General features: G+C 35.6%; 2 protein-coding genes across 2 annotated transcripts; both read left to right on the top strand.

Moving 5' to 3' along the window:
• Nucleotides 1-1,371: 1,371 nt before the first annotated feature.
• Nucleotides 1,372-14,350, top strand: LOC117417665 (sphingomyelin synthase-related protein 1-like). Its single transcript, XM_034029849.3, has 6 exons — nt 1,372-1,601; nt 5,620-6,215; nt 8,332-8,427; nt 8,824-8,941; nt 9,763-9,913; nt 11,423-14,350. The coding sequence occupies exons 1-6, from the start codon at nt 1,584-1,586 to the stop codon at nt 11,725-11,727; spliced, it is 1,284 nt and encodes a 427-aa protein (XP_033885740.3). The 5' UTR covers nt 1,372-1,583; the 3' UTR covers nt 11,728-14,350.
• Nucleotides 14,351-17,456: 3,106 nt separating this feature from the next.
• Nucleotides 17,457-22,339, top strand: LOC117418573 (voltage-dependent anion-selective channel protein 2-like). Its single transcript, XM_034031751.3, has 9 exons — nt 17,457-17,612; nt 18,531-18,602; nt 18,688-18,737; nt 19,637-19,789; nt 19,867-19,919; nt 20,142-20,369; nt 20,800-20,950; nt 21,028-21,085; nt 21,396-22,339. Exons 2-9 carry the CDS (start codon nt 18,536-18,538, stop codon nt 21,485-21,487), a joined length of 852 nt encoding a protein of 283 aa, XP_033887642.1. The 5' UTR covers nt 17,457-17,612; nt 18,531-18,535; the 3' UTR covers nt 21,488-22,339.
• Nucleotides 22,340-22,923: the final 584 nt, after the last annotated feature.

The raw sequence follows: 22,923 nt of genomic DNA, 5'->3' as shown, positions 1-22,923 counted from the left end.
ACAGACAATGTCCCAAATTCTGGTCCGATTTGGTTTTCAGACGTCCCAAATTCTGGGCCGCTCTGGTTTTCAAATAACATCCCAAATTCTGGGCCAATTTGGTGTTTAGATAAAGTCCCAAATTCTGGGCCACTTTGCTGTTCCAAATTGAGCCCAGCTAACAGCCAAGTTTCTAAGTCATGCATGCTCAAAAAGTACATGATAACTGGATTGTGAATTCATTTAAGAGTAACACTTAGTACATTAATCAAAGTTAATGGATTTTGTTTTACTCCACAGAAAACATTTTTTTTATGAAGAAACAGAAATAAAATGTAAATGTTTAAAAAAATGTATTTCTTTATTACAATGAATAAACTACATTGCACTGAAATAGATACATGACAATTCATTAAAGCAGTCATTTTCCTTTATTAAAGGCTAATATTAAATCACATATTTGAGAAGAACACGGTATTCCAAAAAAAAAAAAAGGATATCTCATTTTATTATGTAATGTCTATCAATATATTGTAGCGTTTCGGGTTCTTTTTGGGGCTGAAATGAGACTGCAACCGTGAGTAGATGAAGGCTCAAGCTGTTTATTTTTACAATAATTCAGTAATCACCAAATAAAATCATAAAGTTTGGGAAAGGGAACTGGGAGTCGAAAATAAATATATATATATTTTTTTACCCTACCCTTACTCACTATCTCCCTATCTCCCGTGAACACAAACTTCTCAGACCTCCCAGTCTTTTCCCTGCACCCCCTTATCTGAAAACCAAACCGGCCAAGCATTTGGGACATTATAAAAGCAAAGCGTCCCAGAACCCTGAGAATGAGCAGTCTATATGTACAACTGTGATTACATTATAGATAAACTAATGAATCGTGTAACAAAACTGTAATAGTGGGCAGGATATATATTTGCAGTTAAAATAAATCATGCAAACGATTATAGATACGTGCTATTTGAAAGAAAAAAGTAGATCACAGAAAACCAGTTCTTACAGTCGTACATAACATGACAATTTATATAAAGTAATAGTCACCCATAGTTTGTTATATTAGTACAGCAAAATACCACATTATATTTTAATTGAAGGGTTCTGGAAAGCAGCTCTCTCTCTCTCTCTCTCTCTCTCTCTCTCTCTCTCTCTCTCTCTCTCTCTCTCTCTCTCATCACAATGACGTCATATCTACATCTAGGTATAAAAATGTCTACATTCCAAATTAAAGTACTGTATTATTATTATTATTATTTTAATTTATTGTTGAATTATTTTAGGCAAATAAATATTTAAAAGTTTTAGTCAATTGCAATGAACTGTGACTGAACCCATTCCCAGTTTTAACCGCCTCTTTTCTTATAGTTCAGAGCCTTCCCTCATTGTAACTAGCAGGTCTTTCCTGTCAAACCTCTTAGATACGTAGTTCCTGTTTACCGTGACGACTGCTCGGTTGTCAGAACATGATGTTTGGAAGTCAGAGAGCATGATTTGGAATTGCACTCCCATTAGTAATCATTACACAGTGTACCACACTCGGTATTAGAAGGAGCGTATAAGAAGATTGACTAAAGGGAAACTGGACATATTGAATGAGTGAACGATTTCGTGTGAGTAGCGTTGTACTCTTCATGTTTTTATTAGTTAAACCGAATAAGTTGGGTTTTATTATGTTCACTGTCACCCCACATTTAAAATGAAAAATATATTCATTCAGATATATATATAGAGAGAGAGGCCCTGGTTCATGAATGGTACTGTTCATGTGACTTTCTGTTTAATCGGTTATGCAATTAATGTATTACATTTCGTAAATTTTCCATATTTGTGTGTTAATACACGTTTAAACGGCTCTTCATGGCGAGTTTTACAGTCATTCGTCTGAACACACTATATCGTAACTGACCAGGCAGAAACTGTGTACCGGCTTTGTTTGCATTTGCTGTCAGACTTATTTGGGTGTTGTCAACAAAATAACTAGTAATTTTGCTTTCTGCAAGCTCTAGCTTAGGTACAATGTATTACGTAGGGTTATGTGTAAATTAGGAAATGCAGTCATTTAAATCCCAGTGGTTCTTTCTTTATGTACTGTAGTATACCTTTGCTGAGATGGGCACTTTTTGGATATATCTGATTGAACTATTGGACATGAACTACTGTACTCAAACAACACACTATTTGAATTGCTTTGCTCATCTGTCATCTGCAACTTAGCTGATGCCCTTTGATTTCCCATGTTCAGGTTGTACCAGAGTTCAAATTCTATTCTGAAGCAACCTTCCTAGTAATAGCAAACAAAGGGTTTGTATCGTGTTTCTGGGTGTTCTTATTAGGACTTGTGGTTATGTAACGTGATGAAACCTATCAAACATTTAAAAAAATATAACAGATACGTCTCAGAAATTAATCTACTTGACATTGGTACATCATTTGGAAGAAAAATCCAAGAGCCTAGTTTTCTGGTAACCGCCCCACCTTCTTTCTTAGTTTACTCACAGTTCTTTTTGTTTGACTAACAGCATTTCTTTTCTGCCATATTGATTTCCAAAATTGTCTGTCCTTGATTGGCTGTGTTTTGTTCCTTGACTTTCAAATATCCTTTTATAGTTATTAATAATCTCTTCAATTTAAAGCAGCACTTATGTTTTAATGGGACTGCTTGAAAGCTGCACCAATGCAAAACTGCCTGCACAGAGCTGATCAAACACCACAGAATAAACACCATTAGGAGGTTTGTGAATTACAGCGGAAGCAAGGAGTAAAGTTTGTAGGATAATCGCATACCTTCAGTCTTAACTCCAGTTTTACCACTGGTGCGTGAATTGGGCCCTGTGTATGTTATATAGTTGTTATGATTACATACTCTCACTAAGTCATTTCATTTTTGTATTGTAAACAATTAGTAAGTCATTACATGATCATTGTATGACACATCTTAAATGCGTCATACAAATAGCCCATCAGGACCATCACGTGTATCGTGATACATACAGTATCCAGACATGCATACCGTGATACGTGTCATATCATGACACTAGTGTGTCTTTACACCCTGCAATTGTTTTTTTTTTTATTAAGTTTAAAAAGCACATTTTATTCTAGATTTTGTGTAATTGACTGGGTAATTAGTCTATGTATAGTAGTAGAACTCTGTAGAAGCTACAGATATCTTTTTTGTAAATTATAGCAAATGCCAGTATTCCGGACTTATTGGAGTTCCAGGGTAGGTCCACTAAAAGGAACTGGGCACTGTACTTACAGAGCACAGCCAACAGTGTTCAGTATGCAGAAGCACTATATAGAGAGCATTCCGTGTGTACTGAAAGCTGCACTATGGTACATTAGCCTGAATAGGATAACAGATTCCAGACAAGAGAACTCAGCAGAGCCTTGCTGTACTGTACGAAGGACAATGCATACTATAATATGATAGAATTACAGCATTCAAACATATAAACCATTATTATCCAATAGAAATGTTTTTATCATCATACCGTATTTCAGAAACTGTTAACATATACCCTTGTTAAGGCTTTGTTCACAAAAACACCATCTAGTTTTTACATGATCTTTGAGAATTTACGTATCAGCAACCTGAGTTGTACATATTCTGCACTTATATAGCAGATCATCAAGTCAGAATGTGTGTTGGGTGATTAAACAAGAACATTCTATACTTTAGGAGGTTATTGGCATGAAGAACTGTGCTTAATGTGATGCTGTGGATGCTTGCTCACAGTGACTTAGCTTCTTTATTTAGCAATCTGAGACATTTAAGACTTTTCTGGCCCTGGCAAATCAACAACTCTGACAGCTTGATACAGTAGTGCACCAGTTGAACGGTATTCACTTTTAGTAAAATGTACTGTGATTTTCCTCATTGCAATATATGTTTTACATTAAATCTTAAAACTGAATTCAGGTTACTAGCTTGAAGCCCACAACAACCACACTCTTTATCTATTTAAGCTATTCTCAAGATATCATCAGGTTTTCATCAATTTGTTTTTGTGGTATATATTATGTCATATATAAGTAAGCTGTTATCTCTGTTGTCATTTACATTACACTTGAACAGGCTTGAGCCAATGTTAAATGACTGTTGTGTATCAGTGGACTCTGTTAAAGGTGGGGCTACTCTACATATCTGTGTAATTTGTCAGCACTGCCATTTTCCAACAGTGATTCAATATTGGATAGTTGTATCTATTTTTAATGGCACTTCTTTGTAGTTTTTCCCTAAATAAAACTGCAATATAAGTCTTTGCCTAACAAAGCCCCCAGAGAGTTAGCCTCCTATCAGACTTGTGCCCTGTCATATCCCAGGTGGTTTGGTTGTGGTTACAGTATGACTATGCTTAGTGCTTAAAAACCTGGCTCATGTCAACTGGCTGCTATCAGAAGGGGATTTGTAATCATTGTGGAAAATAAGTATTTGTATGAAAGTTGAGGTTGTGGTTTAAATACTGTACTTGAGTAACCTAATGTGAGTCATAAGGGTTCTATGTGCTTCCACTCGACACATTTGCAAAAGTGATCTTTCCAGTTGTGCTGACTTTACATTTTTTAAACCCATCTTGCGTTGTGATGTCATATATTAGACAGTGAATAGTAGAACGTTTGGATGGTTAACTGATGGGGATTTTTATTTTCTTTGCCACCTGAAATAATAATCATTTTTAAAAAGAAAGCATTTTATGAAAAGCATATAGCCTGTCTCCAGTGTAAACATGATAAAGTGGTTCAGCCATACAAAGGCTGAGCTTTTAAGGTTAATTCCACACCCCTAAAATATGAGCCCTGTGTATCATACAGTATGCCCTCTTAGGCAATCTTTCAAATATGTTTGTGTTCACAGTCTATTCTTGATTGATAAAGGGCTGCTAAATCAATGCTGAAAAGCAGTATCAGCTTCTGTCACAGATAAACATTTGAACTTGGTCTGAGAATTTTGGAGCAGAGAAGGACGATTGCATCACTTTCAATGGTCTCCTTAAATACTAGATCTTGAGAATGTTTTTGTTTTACATTTTCATATTTTAATACTGCAGCCATGAATGAAAGAAGAGACTGATATGATGTAAATTACAGTCTAACATTTAGTTATCCTTGTGTATTTCGTGATACTAAACATGTTGTACCCGTGCGCAAAACTGGATGGGTAATCCACCAGTACCGTACATCTGTCAAGAAGCTTTCATCAGACTGGAAGTTATCAATCAAGTATTACTGAGTATTGCACACATTGCGATTTACAGTAAATGAAGGATTGTGAAATAGCTGGATAAGTTAAGCAATTTGCCAGTGAAACTGGCGAGTTTACTATCGGTTTATAAGCCACCCCACTCCCATTTACAGTATTTACATATCATATTATCATCCTCACACCTCAATAGGTAGGGATTTATGTAACCAACCCATTTTATCAACCTGTTTACTCTATATGAACCCACATTATTGCTTCAATATGTAAACATTTTCCCCTAAGAAACTGCAAACAATACATGTTTCAGGGTTTAAATTAGGCTTAATTATAAAAATAACTTTTAATATAAATGTGAAGCCTTTTTGGGGACAGTACCGAACCTTAAGCCTTTACTAATTTGTAGTGTATGTTTCTTTTTACAGAAAGAATGCAAAACAATGGTGGTGAGCCAGCCCAGCATCCGCCGCTGGACCACCAAGCACGTGGCAAAGTGGCTGAAGGAAGAAGGGTTCAGTGACTATGTGGACCTTCTGTGCAACAGGCACCGGCTGGACGGCACGTCCATCCTGACTCTGACAGAGTATGACCTTCGGTGCCCTCCCTTGGAGTTGAAAGTACTAGGAGACATCAAGAGGCTTATGGTATCTATTCGCAAACTCCAGAAACAGAACAGCGATGTTTTAGAAGAGCTGGGCTACACTTATGAAGGGTGGCTGTCTGGCTCAGGGGCACACAGCCCGAACTCTATACAGGGCAGCGACTGGCTGTATAACGGGGACCCAGTCAGAGACTCGGATGAACTAGTCGCCAGCCTAAGTGCAGACCAGTACCACCAGTACACTAATGGGAAATATAAACAGCATACACAGAGACTGGACCCAGAGTACTGGAAGACCATTCTAAGTTCTGTTTATGTTGTCTTTGTGTTTGGGTTTACGTCCTTTGTCATGGTTATAGTCCATGAGCGGGTGCCTGACATGCAAACCTACCCCCCATTGCCAGACATATTCTTAGACAGGTAGGTGCTGGCTGTTACCATTCATTTATTACCAAGAATCATTTGTTTTGAGAATTTCAGCTTTGATTCTGCATTAATTATAGTGGTTTAAACATGATCAAATGTGGGGCTCAGATGTTGAATGAATTGTAAATATGTATACACTTTACAGGACTAATGTAGAAAGAACGCAGTTGGTAGACATTTGCCAGGGTGGATTGGCAGGGTGGAGTAATTACTGTTGTAACTGTGAGCCTATTCTCTAATATGCACACTAACCCGGGCTGCATGACTAATCTCAGAAGGATTCATAGCCCCCATCATACTCAAATTCATATGATAAAACCAACATGACATTGATTTGTCATAATTGGCACTCTTCAGAAGCCTGGATGGAATGAGCAAGGACACTAAATGTACCCCACTCAGTTGACTGCAAGGTGTTCTTTGAAGGTCAAAATACTATTCTCTGGCAATCAGTCATAATACATTTGCAAGCTGTCCTCTTGCTTAAGGTTGTCAGGCTACAGCAGGCAAACCACAATTATTTTTAAGACAGTACATTTTCAAAAACACCGTTTTTGTTGGTGTCATTTTTTTAGTTTAGTAATTGGTATTCTGGATGGGTATAATGTGCTCACAGAATGAGCTTGTCAGGGAACACTGGAGGCTGAATTCTTTATTCTTGGTTTTAGTCTACTGTATTTGCATTTGTTTACTGCTTTGCCATGATGTTTGAACACAGTAAAATAGTAACTGATAAAAAATGTCTGCTTCGACTCGCAAATCTAAATCAAGTGAGGCCTGGTGGTGGTTGTCAGTAGGCCAGTGGATTGGTTCATATCCCCTACAGAGTTTAATAACAAAAATGCAAATGCAGTGTGAGTTCTCCAGTGTCCTTGGTTTACAGTATGAGGTACTTATTCACTGTGTAGTGAATTTGACCGTAATTTCTTACATTGTCCTTGATGCTATTGGATGGATGGATTTTTTTTTTTTTTTTTTTTTAAATATCACACGACATGTACTGTAAAAGCATAATTTTCATCTGCACCAAATCAGCTTTCATTTTCCACTCTTCAGCCCCCATTGAATATACTGCGCCATATAGACTGCAAGACACAGGATCCTGAGGTACTAGTGTAAAATGTACGAAGCAGGCGCTCCATAAAGCCAGCAAACCTCTCAATGTACATCGTGCTGTGTCAGAAATAATATGTAAACAAAAAAAAAAAAAAAAAATGGAACTTCTACGAGGACAGAAGAAAAAAGATGAATTGTTGTTAAACTTTATTTTCAAAAGGTATGCAAAATCTGCTTTTTTAAATTTATTTTAATTTTATAATCTTTAATTTTATTTGTGCTGTCCTGTAATGCCGGGACGAAAACATTCTGAAAGTAAAATATACTTTTCTGATGGTACAGTATTTGTAGGCTGTGAAGCTTACCAATTTACATAATTAACTACGTGCACGTTAATTGATCAGTTTTGCCACTTCCATTTAGACTGATGCAGTGAAAATATTTAGATGCATTTTCCTATTTTTCGTCTAGAGATTCCGCATACAGTAACATAACGATCTGTATGGACAGATGCTTCTGTGACGTAGGCACTAAAAAGCCGTATTTTTAACATGGATACAAAAAATACAGCATTTGTTTTTCTTCTCCCCTCCCCAAAGCCTTGAAAACAGCTTATTGTTGAACATCTGAGTTAATTTAAAGTGGCTCGCTGTAGTCACTATAAATTAACATCTCTTGTGGTTCCCGAACAGCTTAAAGCTGCTATCCCCGTTTTCAAATATTACAGAAAAGTAGGTCGCATTAGCTATATCGCATGTAAAAAAGGAATCTGTTCATGTACTGACAGAAGGATAAACATCCATGGACGATTTATTGATTTAACAAAAAAATAAAAAAATAAATACACTACCAGTTGTGATTGCTGGCAATCTACGTATTCTATGTAGAATTCTTAGGCTGGAATATATTAATAAATATTACGTTTAACACATACTGTTAGAATACCATAGATTTTTGTTCAATATCTATTGGTAGTAATCGAAGAAACAGGATGCATGAAGATCAAGCTTACAAGTTTATAAATATTATAAATTAATTTCTGTTCTCTTTACAGTGTACCAAGGATACCATGGGCCTTTGCTATGGCTGAAGCCTGTGGTGTGATCCTGTGTAACATTTGGTTGTTGGTGTTGCTTCTTCACAAGCACAGGTACAGTACTATCTTGTTTAGGATAGACTTTAGAGTGGCCATCAATCAAAAATGGTGATTGTTTTAACACTGTTCACAATCTTGACAAATTTGTGTTAAAAAAAAAAAAAAAAAAAATGCAGATTTATTTTTCTTTCTTCAACATGATGTACAATTATTTATTGTATTTTAAACACAATACAATATTAAAAGTCTTCCCTTCAGTCTCTGAGGATTAACAGTGTTTAAAAGCAGATGTCTGCATTCTTATAAATATCCGCACTGTTATACTACTGCGTACACCATGCCTCTTCAGTTAACTTCTGTCAGGCCAGGCAGTAAAGTGATCTCCTGGATAACCCTCGGATAGCCTGTACTTCTCTTGCTTGATCATTTCAATATTGCTTTCACTCGCAGATCAATTCTTTTACGCCGCTTGTGCAGTCTCATGGGTACAGTCTTCATGCTGCGCTGCATTACAATGTTTGTGACTTCCCTCTCGGTGCCTGGCCAACATTTGCAGTGTTCTGGAAAGGTATGTTTGAGTGCCTGTCATATTCAACATTGGTTACTCATCCCATAACACTGTGTAAACCACTCAAACATATTAGAGGAACTTATTAGTTTGAGCTGCCTAGGGATCTTCATTGAAATCTATTTTGCCAGTCAGTGTGATTTACTTTCAGATCAAATACATTCCTTTAAAAGGTGATTTTATGGGACCTTTGTCACATATATACACCAAAAAAATCAAGCCCTAATCATAATCCATTCCTTGAAGTGCTGATTTGTTTTTAACATGTTTTGTATCTACTTTTAAGAAATATTATAAGTTAAAACTATTACTGACAAAGTTGTAGTTCTTTTTATCCATTTAAAGTTTGTTCCAGTATTTTGACATTTAGGTATTAAAGCAGGTAAGTATAGTTTTGTGTTTGTACTGCTACATGCATAGATGATTTTATGGTAACTAGATGACACAACAGCAAATAAGTGTTGCCTATAAAATGAAATTGATTGGGAGGGCATATGCAGTCACGGTGCACTGTGCTATAATCAGATTATCAAATCTGCATGCCTGGTAAATATGAAATCCTGTGTTAAGAGCAGTCATCTGGCTGACAGGATTGACTCTTATAGGTTGTGTAGGTGTAATTGATTTACATTTGCTGCAGCTAATTGATATGTGTCATCTGGCTCTCTAGTGGGAATAATGTTAGTCACTTCTCCTACACCCTGATACACAACTCTGGCCTACTCCTATGAATTATTCATAAGCACACCAAAACAATGATATGGCAGCATTATTGTTGGGATGCATATTAATACACATTCCTTTATTCTGTAATATTTCAGCTAAACAGTGACATGTGGGCAAAACTGAAGCGTGCGGTGGCCATTTGGAGCGGTTTTGGAATGACGTTAACGGGAGTCCATACCTGTGGAGACTACATGTTCAGTGGTCACACAGTAGTCCTGACTATGCTAAACTTCTTTGTAACAGAATGTAAGTATAGCTGCCACTGGTGTAAACTGTTAAAAAGTGATATATTGAGGATATATTGATATGTCTGGCAGCATTTTACTTTAAGCTTGGACATCTACTGATATTGATACCATACATTTTTTAAATATCATTATTATTTGTATTTATTTATTTATTTATTTATTTATTTGCAAAGGGCAGAGTTTTTAAAACTTGTTTAATGTTTTTAATATTTTTGTTAAGATGATATCACATTAATACAATTCCATGCTGAATTTGAGGACTTTAAACATCAACATAATAAAGACAGTTTTCAGTTGTTAAGAAATAGTTACATGGTTTGGCTTTTTATTACTGGAGAGTTGTGCAATGTTTTGTCACTAAGGAGATCTTGATGCACATTATACAGCATGAGTGATGTTTGATGAGTGATGCTATGTCCTATTCCCAGAAATCTAGAGAATCAGGAATTTCTAGGCTTCTTGTAAACAAAGCCAGTCCCTCAAATTTCAAAAAAGAGAAAAAAAAGATACAGTGGTCTCTGTGTATAGGAACACCTCCTAAGAGAACACTTCAGTTTAGGGATCAACGTTGTGGTGAAATGGAATTTGCCCATTGTAAATGCTGCACCTAAATTAAAAGGAACTTTGCTTAAAAGAACACCTTTTTGGCACCTAGCGATTTGTTGCAAACCAATTAAAAAATGATACAGTACTATTTTGTAACCTGATAACTCATCGTCAAACTCAAATTCAAATGGTTTATTCAGTCTTTTCAAAACTGACTTGTCATCACGAGAGTAATCTAGAGCTGCTGCTGCATTTTTAATGTTTGTAGGGGTGCTGTGTTAATAATCATTGTCGTAAAATGTATTCTCGTATTCATAATTCTTACTGTATGTAGGGGCGCTTTGCTAATTTAGTTTGGCAGTTAGTTTATTATTATAGTTTATTAACCATACGCATGCCTATTGCTTTTCTGTTACTTATTCTGTTCATTTCATATATTGATGCACGTGCATCATGACATAAGTAATAAATATATAGTAAAATGTTTTATTTATTGACTTATCGTGATTGGCCTTGGCATATGGTGCCCGGTAGTCATCTCTGTCTTAGAGAAAACTTTGGCTAAGAGAACACTTTGCTTGCTTCCCGAGGGTCTTAGCAAGAGACCACTGTATCTCAAGGAAATCACTAGAGTGTCTTCTTGTGCCTCTTCTGCCATCAAATGTGATTTCTGAGAACTACAACAAAAAGTTTACTTACTCAGCATGCAATGAGATTCCACTCTGTCTTGTGAGAGCCCACTCCCACTAAAGTAATCTACATATTGCAGGTTGTTAAAGTTTTCTGGACAACCTGAGAATGTTAATATATATAGTTTATATGTTAATATATACAGTTTATATTACTAACATACCTGACAATGAATACATACAGTTAATACTATAGTAATATAAGTTTATAGTAATACAAACTGTGAAGTGAGTGTAATTTCTATTTTATTTTCTCTTTTTTTCTCTCTTAGATACTCCAAGAAGCTGGAACTTTATACACACCTTGTCTTGGGTTCTGAACCTGTTTGGCATCTTCTTTATACTAGCAGCCCATGAACACTACTCAATAGATGTCTTCATTGCTTTTTATATCACCACAAGACTGTTTTTGTACTACCACACACTAGCGAATACCAGAGCCTATCAGCAGAGCCGCAGAGCCAGGATCTGGTTCCCCATGTTCTCCTTTTTTGAGTGCAATGTTAACGGACCAGTGCCTAATGAATACTGCTGGCCCTTCTCTAAACCTTTCATGCTGAAAAGATTAATAGGCTAGAGCCAACTTCAGTGTGATGTTCTGTGGCCCAAATTTGAAAGCTCCCAAGTAGGTTATACAAAAACTCCTGAATAGTGGTCATGATAATGGTGATAATCTCTGAAATACCTAAATTTAAGTTCTTGACATTGTTTTGCCAAGATTGTTTTATTATACCCAAGACAAAAGTGGTGCATTAAGATTGCATTTGGGGATCCAATTCGGTTACACTTAGGGCTGCATATGTGGCCCATTCGAATAAAACATTCGAGAAGCCACTAATGGCGGTCTCTCTACGAAACAAAGTAATAAGTTATCATGGGTTTTGATTTTTCACTTATTGGGTCAAGAGCAGGGTTAGGCTTTAGGATTAGGGTTAACTTTTTGTTTACCCTTTGATTTTGAAACTTTTTTTTTTTTTTTATGAGTTTTGGTTCAGCATAATCTCAACTGAATCCTATGGAAATGAATGTTTATGTTTAAAATTGTAAAGATTTGAACCAAATGTATTAAAAAAATTATGCAGCGTTACTGAAAATGTTGGGGTAGAATATGTTTGGATACTTTAGGTAATGTATGGTCGGTTGGGATGCAATTATATAAACTGCTTTTACAGTGCCCACTGTGCTTTTAAAAATGGTTACTATGGTGGTGGTATTGGAAATCTCCATATTTATATTTGTCCCTAGATAGCAACATCATTTTTTAGTTTCAAGGGGCTGTTTACTAGACTCAGAAAGCAAATCTGTTTATTGTCATCAGCTTGACATATTTGTTTAAGCATAGTCAAACTCTAACTGTGTTTGGATTGGACCAAAACATAACCATCCTTATATAATGTTCAGTTTAGCCAATACACTAGCAGTATTATAGGGAGAAAGCCAATTGTTTTACTAACGTTATGCAGATTTTAACTTGTTATTACAATGTATGATGGTTAACTATTCACACAGTTCTTTTATTGTATTAATTAAATCTGTGCCAGAACAAATTGAGCTAACAAATGTGATCAAACTGAATTACAAAACACTTGTGAGTTTGCGTGTTTGACACGGTAAAACATTTGATTATGCTACTATCGTTTTTTTTTTTTGTTTTTTTTTTAAACCAAGTGGAAATAATTTTGAATTAAAATAGTGTGTTTAACAATAGATTATATTTAATTTCTATCTTTAAAAAGAAAGGTGTTCTTTATTGGTGTCTTAATTATTGAATTATATATATATACTATATGATTTTTTATTTTTTATTTTTTAACTATTAGCTTAGTATCGGTTTAATTTAAAATGAAAAGTGGTGACTCGGAATCAGAACAGGAACAGCTCCACAACAATGCACTAAAAACAATTTCAATTTTGTGTTAAATATTTCTGTTAGGAGAGAGTAATATTGCTTATATGATTAAAAAAAAAAAAAAAAAAAACTGCTGGAGCAATCTTCAAAAGTAAGTAGCTTTTCAGTATTTAAGAGCCAGCACCATCAAGTGAACAGGCATTGTGTATGGGCAAATAAATTCACTAAATGCTGACTTGTAAACCTAATCCTGTACTTTGCTAGTCTAGTCAGTTTTAAATGTATCAATGTTGAAACAGAATCTGCCAACTACTATTCAAGAGCTGCTCTTAAGCTCAGGTCAAAGCACCTTAACCCCTGATGGTACACAAGGAATTGAGCGGTTGTTCGAATGGTTTCTTCTTAAAATACATTTGAGAGTGACTAGATTAAACCTGTCAGTAGATTTTAAACCCTGTTTCGTGCCCCTCATAGCAAAAATAAGAACGTTTGCATCATTTTATTTGCAAGACACATGTCCCTTGAACCTTAAAGGGTTAACGCAGTTGTATATCAAACATTGAAATAAAAAACAAAATTGGGATAACTGCAACAAGAATCAGAATCATTGGAAACATCAAAAACAGTAAGAGGACAGTAAAGAAAATGTCACTTGAAGCTACTTACTCTTTTTATGCTTTTTTGTTCCAGTGGAAAACAGCAATGGGCAATAATTAAATTTTGATGGTAGTTATTACAGGGTTGTTTGTAAAGTTTAAGGTAATAGCTGCCTTTTTTCTAATTTACTAAACTGCACTTGTGTGATTTAACACTATTTGTTTCTGTCAATGTTTACATTGTTCTACAATACCTTCAGTATTAAAATCGCATATGCTGATGTAAGTATACTAACAGATGGTAAAAGCTGCAGTATCCCTCTTTTTAATACATTTTGGGATGCAAACTAAATTGTAAAGCAATATGATGATACAGTACAATGAGCTACATTCTTACATTATAATAATTTGCTATATACTCCAAACAGAAAAATAAAGTTGTATAAACTTTAATATATTAACTGTTGGTCGGATGCTTGTGAAGTATACACTGCTGTTTATTTAAATGCAAATAAAACCAATAATACAGTCTGCTGTTTTAATGAAGTCTTCATAAGGATTTAATAAATAAGTAACCTTACTGTAAAATTTGAGAAAAAGAGGAATATTGCAACTTCCTTTTAATGCAGCTATTTCAAGCTCCTAAAGGTTTAACTAACTAACCTGTTGTTAAAGGTACTGTTACCATTGATCTCTGTAAGTTGCTACTTTTAAGACTGTGTGATATGGCAGCTGCAATAAAAAGTTTACTTTTATTATTTTTCCTATTTTTTCTGTTTTAAATATCAGCCATTATGTATGTCGGTGTGTCTTAATTTCACCCCAGACCATGTTGTTGTTGTTTTTTTTTTAAATTGTAGTACAAGTGTGAAAAGTTACCCAACAAAGTTGCTGTTGTGGTACTAGTATACACAAGTGATTGGATTGTGAATGATGGGCAGATTAAAGCCTTCAAAATGAGAAACAGAAAAAGTAGATATAGCTGATATCTTAAAAGTAGAACCCTACACTACATCACGCAACTGGTTGAGCAACTTCTTGCAAAAAGTTACTGCAAATGCAGTTTTAGAACCATCCCCAAATCACATTGGAGATTGTTCTAAAACTGAGCAAGCCAACACAACTTACTTCTAAAACTACACAACCAAGCTGCTAGCAACCACACTGTCCACACATCTGCTTTCTCTTGGGGAGCAGTTGAAAAACAAGAGCAGACAACAAGGAGAACATTATGTTAGCACTAATCATGGACTACCTGATGCTTCCTTAGTCTACAATTAATACTAATCAAGGTATAAATAGCAGCATTAAATACACTGTTTAAATCCACTGAGTGCAACAAGGACAGGAAGACCTTGGACAAGTAAGTCACACGGCTGGTTTCACTAGTCTTGTACAACTCTAAGCCTCTAAGTCTAAGGAGTAATATAATGGCTCAAAAACATAATGCGAAAATAAGGGATCTCATCTTTTTCCAAACGTTTTCCAAAAAAATATAGGGTTAACACTAGGTGCCGTGGAAAACGAGTAAAATCATTTGGGAGCACTACACCTTTAACTGATGTGTGAACAATATCACTCTTCACTTAAGTCTTCTTTTTGGACTTTTGAGCATGGTGTCTGCTCTGGGTAGAAACGTGCATATTACATGAACAGTGACTAACTGTAGCTATAAATTTCCTTCATGATAAATCATCATATTTCAAAAGACTTGAATATATATTCAAATGTTTGACGTTTTGACATGAACATAACGTGTGCAAGACACTTCACTAAAATATCTTGACTATACCTCTTTACTTAACCCATTCTTGCCTAAATTTTCTGAATTAAGTTTCCTTTGCTATACTTATGCGCAGATGTGACTTATGAACATTTCTAGTGTTTTTTTTAAATTAGCCTTTGCAATTTTCAAAGAAATCATATTTTTTCCAGGCACAGGTGGGTACATGTTTTAATATGCTATATATCTTACCAATAATAATATTCATGAATACTAAATAAAGTAACAAACCACAATATTATATAACAATAACTTTTATTTATATAACAATAACTTTTATTTATTATATATCAATAACTTCCATTTATTATACTTATATCAATAACTTGTATAACAAGAACTCTCATTTATCGTAAATCAATTAACTCAAAGTAAACAACTTAATTGTATCAACAAGTATGTGGTAAAAAAAAAACATAACTCATAGCTAAACCTACTTTACAGCATGTTATAATATAAGTCATTTGATATTTTTACTTCAACCTGATATTCTGTCAACAGATATTGAAAACGAACTGGGGACCTCTGACACCACTTTGCCAATTACTGTTGGTGGAATGGTTTGAAACAGTCAATGTACAGTCCAACATGACATTTGCAACATGCAACTTTAGCCTTCTTGCTGCAATAAGCACACTTCCTCTGCGTCTGATTTGTTTTTGGGTAGTGACCTTGTTCATCCCGTCGCACAGCTTTGGGCACTTTCTCCTTTCTTTGGCGTCCTGCAGTTAGTGGCCGACCAATGCCAGGAGCATTCCTCGCCTCAGCTGAAAACGTTAGCCTGTACACATTTACCACCTCTCTTTGAAAAGCCAGCAGGCCTAGGGATCTATTCTTGTGCCCTGCAGAGTTCCTATACAGAAGCCATGCATTCTGTATGGCCACATCAGGCATGAACATAAAGAAGGCCACCCACCACTTCTTTGAGCGGATGGAAATTCTGTAGTAGCTAATGTTTTGGTCCACCCAATGTACTTGTTGTAGTATCAAATTACCTGTGGCTCATCAACTTCAATCACCTTCTTCTCAGCCTGAGAGTAGCCCTTTGCCTTTCCAATAGGCATTACTGGCTGACAATTAGATGACATTGTGACCAAGCTGTTATCATTCCATTGGTAGAATTGGTGAGTATTCAGACACCACAGCTTATAACCAAACTTGATTGGTTTGCTCTTCATGAACTGTTTAGCTGAGTGCTTCCTATAATAGGGAATCATGGCTTCATCTATACACAGATTTTGTTCAATCTGGAAGGCCTTGAGGAATCTCTCACTCATCATTTCATAGAATGGCGTTATCTTGCCAAGCTTGTCTCCAACAGGTAGTCTGCTGTTATCAGCAAGGTGCAAATATCAGAGGATCTCTTTGAATCTATCACGTTTCATCAATTGTGAGACTGCAACATATTACATACATCTTCACTCTGTTATATTACCACAAAAAAAACCTGTATGCATCTGTGCCTGGGGTCCCATATATGGGACGCTACAAAAACAATGCTCAGTTTAGAAAATATGCAAAAGAAATTTTATAAAATGATTATGTACAGCTACGGCACACCCTAACCAACATAAATTCATGAAAAAATAAGAATGAAAGAAATGGCTAAATAGATTTGCATCAATATCTCTAAGCTATCGCTTCTTTGCGTTTTTTGCTCAATTTGAAAGATTGCATTTGATGCCAAGGGAAGAAAAAACCTGGCAGCCAAATAATAAAAGCAGGAATAATAGACCTATAAGAGGGGAATATTTTAAAGGTTTCATTATTTCATTTCAGTGAACACACACCCGAGGAGATGCACATTTTCACCCCGTCCCATATATGGGACGCTAGGCATTGATGGGTTAAAAGTAGGAGGCGTGTTCTAAACAGGACCAGATATCAATTTCCGAGCAGCGTTGTAATTTTGCCAAGAATGTGTCACAAATATAAATGTAGTGGTCCCAAATTTATAATATTGGAGGTAAATTTGTATCGAGAAAAGTGAGGGCAAGTGATTAAATGTCGATCAAGTTCATGTTCTAATAACGTATGAAGCAATATGACAGGCGGTGTTGGGTGTTCCTATGGCGGGGTCCTGTGTTCTGAGGTTATGACGGGGTTACCGGTAGAACTGTGTCTCCTTCATTTCGCCCTCCAGACGGAGTGATTTACTGTGGCGGCGCAGTCAGAAACAGCCAAAGAAAAATAAATAAACCTTAATTTCTAGCTCCCCGCAAGATCAGACACAGGTATGTAGATTGTGTAGTAGACATACGTGAATGGCTAAATCGAAAATGTATGTTCTCTCAAACGTTTGAGTGAAAATACCATGAAGGCATTGGATTTTGAGATGTGATATTGAAAACGTGCAGAACTGTTGAGTGGGAGGGAGTTTAGCTTATATTATTTAGGCCGTTGTTGATTCAGCCATTTTTGGTGTAATTATTGTTTATATTTAAGCAAAATTAATTTGACTAAAACCAAACTCTATATACTGGTACCTGAATATATGACGATGGTAATTTCAACTTTAAACCTCAGTAGAAATACTGTTTTCGTTTACTGTATTTATTTCGCAAGCACTTGGTTAAATAACCAGTGCATTTTATATTGCTATTTAAATATTTGATAACCATAGGGCAGTATGTTTTTTTGGTGGTAAACATGTACATTTAAGTTGATAGCGTGTTTTTTTTGTTTGCATTATACATGGTTATATACTATTAATAGTTATCTGTGGATTAACGTCTTCCATAGTTACATATATGAATATTTTTGTTTTTGCTTGAAACTGTCTCCATAGAAAGGGCCCACGCCCAATTTGTGTTTAATTAAACGTTTCTGAAAAACCAGTGTTGCAGGAGCAGCTCTTTGCCTGTCAAGTTCAAATTCACGGTTAGGCTGTTTGTGTTAATAAGACTCTGTCGGGTGGCGTTTTGATCGCCAAGATGGCCTCCTCACGTTTGCTAACCTTGTTCACCCAAAAGTCACTTTCGTTTGCTATCGTGTGGTTTTTTTCTTCTTTCGGATCGCCATTATGTGTCCATAAATGTAATGCAAGTTTGTATTAGAAAGAAATGTTTAGGTTTTATATGATGCATCTTCATTAGTTTTTTGTACGACCGTTTAAAGATATTCTTGTATTTGTGTATAATGTCATTTCAAAGGAAGAATGGCTGTTCCTCCATCATACGGTGATCTGGGTAAATCCGCTAGAGACATTTTCAACAAAGGATATGGTAAGTAACTTTTTTTGTTTGTTTTTTAAATAACGGTCAAACCATGTTTGGGTTTCACTTAATTGTAATATATCACTCTTGCTAGGATTTGGGGTGGTGAAACTGGAAGTGAAGACCAAGTCTGCCAGTGGAGTGGTAAGATTTTTTTTTTTTTGTTTATCTTGAGTGCCTGGAAGTTTAAATGCTTATGGCTTGTTTTCTCATCCAAGAGTAAACCATATAGGACTGAATGAATTGGAATTATGCAATTAGGCTTTGAATGCCTCGAGTAGAACATTTGCCGTTGTTGATAAAGCTATGGATTGCTTTATTGCCAGTTGGGCTTGGCATGTCTGCAGTCAGTGCTATGACTTGTATTAATGCTGAGATGAACATACAAACGAACTCTACTTGAAATGTATTTTATATACCCAAAGTAAGTTGTGTAACTTTCCAGACATTATGCATTTTGTATTACAAATGATTGGAGTAAATTATAGGCCATACACTTTACTGTTAACTTACTTTTCAGAGAAGTTTATGCAGCTATATGGGAGGAACAATTTTTTAACATGCTTTCAAACTTTTGGCACCTGATCTATCCTGATATATCTGCTGTAATCCAGTGTTATAACTATTTTGTGTTTTAAAAATTCATATTAATGTCTGCACTTTAATCCTACCTTTTACCTGGCTTTTCCCTGTGTTGGACCTTGCATTCTAAAAGCAGCTGGCAAGAATATAGACATTTGTAAAACTAAAGAAAAAAAAACAAAAAAACACATCAATTGTGTTTTTGGATGCAAGCGAAGGTGTGTTCTTTACAGCCTTCAGGATTTGCATATGAATTTACCTAACATTAAAATCTTAACTAAATAAACAAAGTGTGTTACTAAAACCTTTATTGTAGTTTGTCATTAATTTTCTTTTTTTTTTAATCGCCTAATGCTCGCTCACACAAGTTATCTAATTTTTTATTTATTCATGTATCTTGTCCTCTATTCACAAACATTTTCAAAACTGCTAATACATGAACATGCTATTCATCTTCACAGGAATTCACAACTTCTGGGTCATCCAACACTGACACTAGCAAAGTCATTGGAAGTCTGGATACTAAATACAAGTGGTCTGAATATGGTCTGACCTTCACAGAGAAGTGGAACACTGATAACACTCTGGGAACAGAAATCACAATTGAAGACCAGGTGTGTACTTAAATAGATCTGGCTATGCTTTTTAATAGATTTTTTTGATCCAATACTAAACTGCTATATTCACACAGATTACCAAAGGTTTGAAGCTGACATTTGATACTACCTTCTCACCAAATACTGGGTAAGAAATACTAATTGTAACATTTATCAATTTATAAAATCCACTAGATCTGTATTTGCACATCAGGGTATTCAGGAATTAGGTGGGAGAACTGGGACAGGAAAATAGCTTCAGGCCATATTTTGTTTTGAAAAGCATGTATGATTGTGTCAGTCTGGGAACTTTTAACATTTTATGGAAAGTCATTAAGTTGTAGTAAAATCCTGCTATATTTCCTTCTAGCAAAAAGAGTGGGAAAGTCAAGACTGCATACAAGCGTGAGTTTGTCAATCTGGGTTGTGATGTGGACTTTGACTTTGCTGGCCCAGCTATCCATGGTGCTGCTGTGGTTGGTTATGAGGGATGGCTTGCTGGCTACCAGATGACTTTTGACACTGCCAAGTCCAAAATGACACAGAACAACTTCTCTGTGGGGTACAAAACTGGAGACTTCCAGCTACATACCAATGTGTAAGTCTCAGAATATGGGCTCAGTTTCAACAGAGTTAAAAGCTTAAAATGCAGGTTTAAGGTTAAATGTGTAAATGCATGCCTTGGGGAGAAATTGATAGACTTCATAAGGTTTGTAGGACTGGATCTTTTTGGTGAAGCTCATATGACAGCCAGTGCTAAACCTGGTCAAAATTTCAGCTGCTTGCGCTGTTAACTTTGTACTTTTTATTTAAAAGAATGATCTTCTACAGAGAATCCAGTATTTTAGATGTCTACACAAACTAAATACAGTAATGCAGTGTTTGCTGCCTTTTTTTTGAGTAGCAGTATAATAAGAGTACAGAGCAGATGGGCTTTCAAAACCATTTAAGTTAATATATATTTTAAAAGTCATTTCAACATAATACCCTCTACATTAACCTATTCTTTTTAAATTTATTTTTTTTAGTAATGATGGTTCTGAATTTGGAGGCTCTATTTACCAGAAAGTGAGCGATAAGCTTGAAACTGCTGTCAATCTGGCTTGGACTGCAGGCAGCAATAGTACTCGTTTTGGCATTGCTGCAAAGTACCAGCTGGATTCTACTGCTTCCATCTCCGTAAGGAAATATTTTAATTGGTCCTTGACCCCAAAATTGTAAAAGCAGTAAGTCATGTATTTAACTTTGTTTTTCAGGCGAAGGTGAATAATTCCAGCCTAATTGGAGTAGGATATACTCAAACCCTCAGGCCAGGTATGTCCATGCTAATAGGAAGTGTCTAGCTTCCTTACCAATACATTTTGGAATGATTGCCCTTAAATGTCTAGAATTGTCTAATTTTGTATCTTAAATACTTTTTCTGTGATCAAATTCTGGAATTAGACATTTTTGTTTTCCATACTTGTCTCAGTTTGTCTCTTCAGGAATGTTCAATAGATTGCCATGAACCGTTTGTCTTGTTGGTACATCATTTGGTCTCCAGATTCTGGGATGGGGATCTGATTTGTTGAAAAGTGATAGCATTGTTACCAGTTCCTGATGTTAATTTTGAATTATTTAACAGGTGTAAAACTTACTCTATCTTCCTTGATTGACGGGAAGAGCATCAACGCTGGTGGCCACAAACTGGGTTTGGGCCTGGAATTGGAGGCATAAGAGGCTTAACTACAATTTACGCAATGAGGAAATTGGAAGATTTGGGCTTAAATGCAGTTCAAACGACCAGCAGGGGGATTTCTGAAAGGGATGTTTGAAGCTACAAGAAACCTGATCCTTTAATACTTCTAGGCAGTCTGAAAGCTGGTTTCAGTACAATGGGTTATAGTTATTAAAGATGCCTGTAGTAGGTCAGTCATTTTATACATGTATTTAATGAGTCGGTGCGCTGCCATCCTAATGAAATACACCTTTATCAAAAATGGACATTTTGTGAGTGCATGTTTTAACATTTGATATGTTGGATACAGATGAACACAGATTGTGGAGGGGAAGAACATAGTATTTTTATTTTACTACAGCATATTTAATAATTGGTATTCCTCTTCTACCTTGTGTGGTTTGAAGTACTTTAACAGAGTTCTTTATATTTAAATGCTGTGTAATTATACTTTTAATCGCTTGCGTCGGAAGCTTAACCCATCTTGCAATTTGCTGTGCCAGTAGCAGGAATAGTAATGGAATTTAAATGAAATCAAATCTAAAACACTAAACTGAGACGTTATTAGAATTACTTTTTAATGTAATTAGAATTTGTCAAGCTTGGTAAATTGGAGGAGTTTTTTTTTTTTTCTTTTATAAAGGATCAGTATAAAAGATACTGATCAAGGTGCAAAACACAAACTCAATTATACCAAAAAAACAGAGAATCTTGCATTAAAAATGATTTTGACAAACCTTAAAGCTATCTCTGTTCCCACCATATGGTTGACTGGCTAAGACATTGCTGTCAAGAAATCCCAGAAGTCCTCATGTATTTAACTTCTGAATAAAGTCTTTGAACCCAATAAACTTTTTTATTATTATTAAAACATGAATTAGTTCAGACCAACAGATGTACATAAACAACAAAAAAAGGAAATAGCCGCTATCAAATGAATGAGATATTACAGCAACTTAGAGTAGGGGTATTTTTTTGGGGTCGTTGTGATAGCATACTGAGGTAAGTATACTACAAAAAACACATACAATAAGCTGCATTCTAGGAGGGATGTTGGCAAACAATAGTCAGACTTTGGGTCCCATATACTGTAGGATGCACACATTGTCAGACACAACTTGTCTGCTTTATAAGCAGCGGTACCAAACTGTGACCTAAAAAAGGCTTTGAAAACTTAGCAAGGTAAGTTTATAAAGTTTAAAGAATAACAATCCTGGAAGTCCAGCTGTGCCAGCATCGACATTAGTTTTTGACATGTGTACTGGATCCTGATAGACAATTAAAAGGAACAGCTTGTATCAAATCTATTGAAATAAGCTGCTTTGTATTTTTAGTGTTATGGAACCCTTGCTTATGGGTCTCATTGTGGTTATGTGACATTTTGTTTTCTGGGTGAAAAAAGACAAACTGCTTTGAGAAATTTGTTTCACATTTG

This window comes from Acipenser ruthenus, chromosome 13 (assembly GCF_902713425.1).
Source record: "Acipenser ruthenus chromosome 13, fAciRut3.2 maternal haplotype, whole genome shotgun sequence".
Classification (NCBI taxonomy): domain Eukaryota; kingdom Metazoa; phylum Chordata; class Actinopteri; order Acipenseriformes; family Acipenseridae; genus Acipenser; species Acipenser ruthenus.
This window is presented reverse-complemented; position numbering and strand designations above follow the sequence as displayed.